The following is a 6000-nucleotide window of genomic DNA, read 5'->3' on the forward strand; positions in this document are numbered from 1 at the left end:
ATGTTGTCTCTCACTCTTCCCCCACTCCCCCTTTCTCCACCTCCCATGAACTTGTAAACAACTAATGGCATTTAGTAGGACAGATTGAGAGGAAGGGTCACCAAAGTTCTTGTTGATGACAACTTTTGGAAAACTTCCTTGGCCAAATTGCAGAGGCTGATAGGGAAAGTACAGATCATCTACCAAGATGATTTAGTTGGCAGGCAGAGTGTTTGTTTGATTTCTTCCGACCCACCGTTGAAGTTGGAGAAAATGTGACTGTCCCTCCCATGACTTGACTCCACTCTCAGTCTTTGACTTTGCTACTGAAGCTCAAACCCTTCCTCCAGTGGGAATCTCCACCCTTCTCCCAGCTCATTCTTTAGAAATGCAGGGAGGTCATCCCTTGGCGATGCTCACTGCCAGCACAGAAGAAGAGAAATGAAGTAAACATGGCTATTGTTCTTTGAAACTGCTCTCTAAATAAGGTGAATGCAATTTCAGCTTCTGAAAGGAATTGTGATATGGTTTGGCTATGTCCCCACCCAAATCTCATCTTAAATTCTCATGTGTGGTGAGAGGGACATGGTGGAAGGTAGTTGAATCATGGGGGCAGGTCTTTCCCATGCCATTCTTGTGATAGTGAATAAGTCTTATGAGATCTAATGGTTTTAAAAATGGGAGTCTCCTTGCAAAAGTTCTCTTTTCTTGTCTGCCACCATGTGAGACATGCCTTTCACCTTCTGCCATGATTGTGAGGCCTGCTCAGCTACATGGAACAGTAAGTTCAATTAAACCTCTTTCTTTTGTAAATTTTCCAGTCTCAAGTATGTCTTTCTCAGCAGTGTGGAAACGGACTAATACAAATTGTTGATGAAACTAGAAAAGAGTGGTTCTACATAGGGGAGTTAGACTAGCTGCAAAGCGTAGTGTTGACTTTCCCAAATCAGTAGTCTTTGTCATGTTTTCCAGGTAAAAAGAGCCTGTTCAAATAAGAGTATCTTCCTTCGTGGGTCTCTGGTTATCTTACTTCATGGGTCTCGTTTTTAAAGAACAAGAAAAACACAACTGAGGGGATCCTGATCTTTCATTCATCCTGTACTCAGAGTCAAATCCAGTGAGGTCTGAGAACTGGCTCTATACTTTCCTTATCTATGACACCAGAAATGGGTGCCAGGAAGAAGGGGCTTTACAGCGACATGGTGTTGTAGTTGTTTCCCCCAAGCTGGATGCCAGAGGCTCTCACACTCTGTGCTCCTGGCCCAGAGGGTCACTCCTTTCCAGTGTGTGCAACTTGGGGCACGTTGCTCTTCCCTCTCCCTTCTCTCTCAGGAATCTGCACTGGCCCAGGTGACCTTCATCACCTTCGTTTTCTCTCTCCTTTGACTGGGGCTAAGTGACAATGATAATGGCCACCTGACTTTCTGAGGGAGGTGGAGAAATGGAGCATGAGCTCACCTGGAGGTTAATTAGGTGACGTGTGCAACTGACAGTCTGCATTTTCCCGAAGGATAATCCTGTGTCAACATGAACTGAGGGCATTATTGTCCTTGCCTTTATTATACTACAGCTACTTCCATCCAGGCATAATTGTTCACACCTAATATCCTTTTCAGTTCAACATAACAGCTGCTTCTACCAGTTCAGAAGCGGCCTTGAAAGGGAAATATCCAGTCAAGCACATTATTTGTCATTTAGTGATGATAAATGACTAGCTTTAAAGAAATTGATTTGTCTTTCAAACCTACCAACTCTATGATTTTTTAAAGGCATACATTTCAACTAAAATATTATTTATTTTCTGTTCTTTATTTTTCCTTACTGCATTTTTGTCTGTTTCTTTTTGGTGCTTGCTCACTTTGAACATTTATCCCATTCATTCATTCATTCATGCATTCGTTTGCTGGGCAGATATTTATGGAGGACTCACTGTTTTAAGTGCCAAAGATAAAATAGGGAGCAAAACACACCTCACTCTGCCCACTTGAAGTTTAGAGTCTCACACTAACAGTAGCTGTGCTCATCCAGACTCCCTCTTCTTTCTAACTTAAGTAACCTCTGTGCTTGATCCATAGGAAAGCTGGTCTCATCCTTTCCCAGCTTGGGGACCTCAGCAGTTGGTGCAATGGACTCCTTCAGGAGCCCAAGATAAGCTTGCGGCGCAGCTCACTCAAGTACCTGGGCTGCCGCTACAGTGAGATCAAACCCTATGGACTTGACTGGGCGGAGCTCAGCCGGGACCTCAGGAAGACATGTGAGGAGCAGACCCTGAGCATCCCCTACAATGACTATGGGGACAGCAAAGAGATCTAACACCGTAAGGCCAGCGAGCTGCTGCCAGAATGAAACGGGAAAGAGGAGGGATCCATCTGGGTTGGTTTGCGGATTTTTAATATTTTTTAATGGAACATTAAAACCTCCACAGCAACACTGAAACCAGGGAGAAAGTGATCCTTGCTCCCTGAAGAACTTCTTCAGTATGATGTTCTCCATCTGCATGACTGGGAAATCTGCCAGCCAGTGGCTTCATGCAGCGCCATACTTCTTTAAAGGATTACTTTGGGGTTTGCTTTGCCATTGATTTGGTCCATTCATTTTTTCTTCCCCCAGAAGTTTACAAAAATGCTCAAGAGCTCTGCCATGCTCCCCATGAAAAGTCTATTAAGTAGGCACCCGCTGCTCACTGAGTTCCTAAATCTTTTGCAACTGGGGACAGAGGTGAGGCCAGAACATTATTAGGCCTGCCTCAGGCCCCACCCTCAAACATTCCTGGGGAAGCATCTCACTCTGGGAGCCTTGGCTCAGAGAAAGACAATTAGAAAATTGGAGAAGGCGGCCCTTGTCTGTGCCTCCTGGTTTTCCTCCCAGGCCCTCCCATCACTATTTCTATACCCAAAAGGTGATCCCAGCTTTCGTTATAGGCTCCAGTGGGCCACTTGGGTTTTGAGATCTTTCCTTATATTAAGCCAGGACTGGGATTAAATCTTCCTCTGTCAAATCTCTGTTCCCTCCTCTGAACAACATGATCTTTGAGAGGGAACAAGATGCCATCTGTCAAATGCACCTTCAGAAAAGTCTACCTGGGAGACTAGTTAGTTAGCAGTCCACATTCCAGAAGAGACGTGGAGTTTATTGTTTTTTAAAAAAACCCATGCTTCCTTTGGATGGACTTCTCCAGACCACCAATCTATATCCATGTGCCTGGATTATCTTTAACCCCCACACTTCTTCCCCTGGACAGATAAGGCTTGACAGAGGTCTGATCGGGTCCAGGAAGGATGGATACTTTCATTTCAGTGTTACAGTGAACTAAAGTTATTATTGATCACAAAAACTTCTGTTCATTCCCCACCTTGCTAAATCTGCTTGTGTTGCTAGTTTTGCAAACTGTTTCTCCAATGACCACAAGCAGGAGGATTCCACCGTGGTCACTGTCCACCTGGTCACTGGGATTCTGTGTAGGCAAGCACCCCTAATTGCAGGAGGAGCTAGAGTGTTGTTTCCACCCCACTGCCCAAGCATTGGCATGGTCATGAATAGTGGCCTAGCCAACAGAAAGCCCATCCTTTCAGAAAGAGCCTAGCAAAGCTGTGTCGACTGGCGATGGCCTTAGCTGTCCCACACACCTCAGTGGCCTGAACGCACACTCAGCCACCATGCCTTTGACTAGGGCTCCTCATTTGGAAACACATGAGAAAGATCAGGAAAGCAGTGCCAGACCTATAAGGCAAGTAATTGAGCTATATTGTTTTTTTCTAAATAGTAATAATGACAGATAACATTTATTGAGTGCTTGCTGTATGCCAGGCACTGCTCCAAGCACTTTAGATATCACTGAATTCTCATAGCAACTCCTGAGGAAAGTGCTATTCTTGTCTCCATTTTAGTGTTGGGGAAAACGAGGCAAAGAGGTTATACAGCTTGCCCCAAATCCCTCATGCACTGTAACTCACACTGAGTTTTAGTGTGAGTTCAGGCTGTTGGCCTCCAGGATGCAGGATCTTAGCTACCCTGGGATACTCAATTCTGTTTTCAGTATCGGCTGGCACACAGCGATCCCAGCTCTCAACCCCACAGGGCACCTGCCCAGAGAGCTTTACCTTTCCCAAGCATCTGTGGCAAGGACATGTCCTCTGTGCAGTGGAAGGAGGAGGGGCCAAAGTGCACCCTTAGCCTTTGGAGCTAGAGCACCCTTGGGATCCCCAGTTCCACTGCACACAGCCCTCCTCCCCACCCTCATGACTGGGAAGGAAGCCTGTGATGAAGCTGAGATAAAGCACCGGATGGTTTCATTCTCCTCTCTGCTTCTTTCCAGGGAAACACTGAAAGATTTATTTCAAACTCTAATGCACGTGCCTCAGAGATTCCCCTAATTCCAAAGCAAAGATCAGCAGAAAAATTGGTTGTCCTACCTGTGGAAAATGCTGGAGCCTCAGTTAAAGTGCCTCAAAGGGCAAATATCTCACAGTCGCCAGAAAAGATGCAACAGGCCAATCTGACAGGGGCCAGCGTATCTCTTTGCTGCTACTGTGTTGCCAACCTTCTATTCACATCTGTGCAGAACACGGTGTCTTAAGCTTGAGTGCAAGGAGAGTGAGGCTGCCGATGCCTTCCTGCCCAGAATTGGATGACGTGGGAGTTGACAGGGAGAGGGTGGGGCAGGTACCAGGGTCACTCCTCTGCCCTGTCCTTCTGCTTTTGTTACTATTTTCCTCTCTCCTGTCTTTCCCCTGATCTCCCAAGTTCCTGTACCTTTTTTGTCTTTTACTTCTGTGACCCTTCTTTTTTGCCCCCTTTCCCCAAGACTTGCTTCCTCCAGTTTCCCCTTGAGTTCTCCTCACTGAATGTGTGTGTGTGTGTGTGCACACGCACACACACACACACAATGCACACAACTCCTATGACTGACGCCTACTTACATTCAAGTTAAAAAGGCTGATATGAATGGGGCAGGGGAAAGTCTTAGGATGGTAGTACAATTGACTGGAGGATTTTTTCACCCTGAAAGACACTATTAATCTCAACCTGCTGACTCTTCCCGAAGCTTGCCTGAAGGAACCCATTCTGTCTAGAAAGGGTGATGGTACTGGACCAGTATTCAACCTCAACTTTTCAAGCTGCCAAACAGGTATTGAGGGAGGTGCTTATATCTCAGCTCCTGTGTCCCCAAGACCTCTGGGATTTCCTCTTGAATGTACATGAACCACTGTAATAGCATTAGACTTTTAATTGAGTGTGCAATCGTTTTTCATGGAGTTTGGTCAGTTCATTATTTTTTAGTTAACTACACTTCTTGATCTTCAAATTCTATTAAAAAACTGAGTATGAAGAAAAACACTTTCCTACTGTAGAAGGAAGTAAGAGTATAATATGACCATCTTCAGGTATAACAGTGTTGTTCAAAAGAGAATTACTGTATGATTATAAAAGATGAAATAATTAACTGAATAATAAAACAAAGCTATTAGTAAGTGTTGGGTGTGTGGATGTTATCTTCTGTCTTTCAATAATCTGAGTGACCTGGTTAGACCCACCAGGGAAGTTGTTAAGGTTTTAAATGTTACAGTTCAGATTCCAAACATATGGGCCTTATAGTCATCATTCTAACTAGAAAAAAAAATCAGATATTTCATAGCAAATTATAAACTTATCATTAAATAGTAGTGAGTGCCATCTTCTCTCTACAGCCTTCTCCAAATAAGTAGCCGGTGAAATGTATTTGTTGCACAGCTCTGCTGTATTCTAGACCCATGCGTGATGCAGCAGTTACAGGCTTGTTCTCTAGCAGCACTGGGGAAAACTAGGCATTGAACTTACCACCAAGAGGTGAGGAGAACCATGACAAAGAAGTACAGGATGCTGTGAGAGCTCTTGAAGTTCATATTTGCTGATTTAAGAAAAATGTTGCAAAAGGCCCTCCCAGACTCATTCCTGTCTTGCATTGTGTAGGGTTGTTTGAGACAGACTGACTTATGAAATGCTTCAAGATAGGTAACCCCAAACATGTAATCTCTTTCTTTT

At 44.5% G+C, this 6000-nt stretch overlaps 1 protein-coding gene across 4 annotated transcripts in view; it reads left to right on the forward strand.

Moving 5' to 3' along the window:
- ASTN1 (astrotactin 1) overlaps positions 1 to 5450 on the forward strand; it is a 328578-nt gene extending 323128 nt beyond the window's left edge. For all 4 annotated transcript variants that reach the window (XM_035279096.3, XM_078356254.1, XM_035279094.3 and 1 more), the window contains exon 23: positions 2055 to 5450. In XM_035279096.3, coding sequence (XP_035134987.1) covers positions 2055 to 2292 — 238 coding nt within the window. In that variant the 3' untranslated portion in view covers positions 2293 to 5450. The remainder of the gene's footprint in view (positions 1 to 2054) is intronic.
- The last annotated feature ends 550 nt before the right edge of the window (positions 5451 to 6000 follow it).

This window comes from Callithrix jacchus, chromosome 18 (assembly GCF_049354715.1).
Source record: "Callithrix jacchus isolate 240 chromosome 18, calJac240_pri, whole genome shotgun sequence".
NCBI classification, from domain to species: domain Eukaryota; kingdom Metazoa; phylum Chordata; class Mammalia; order Primates; family Cebidae; genus Callithrix; species Callithrix jacchus.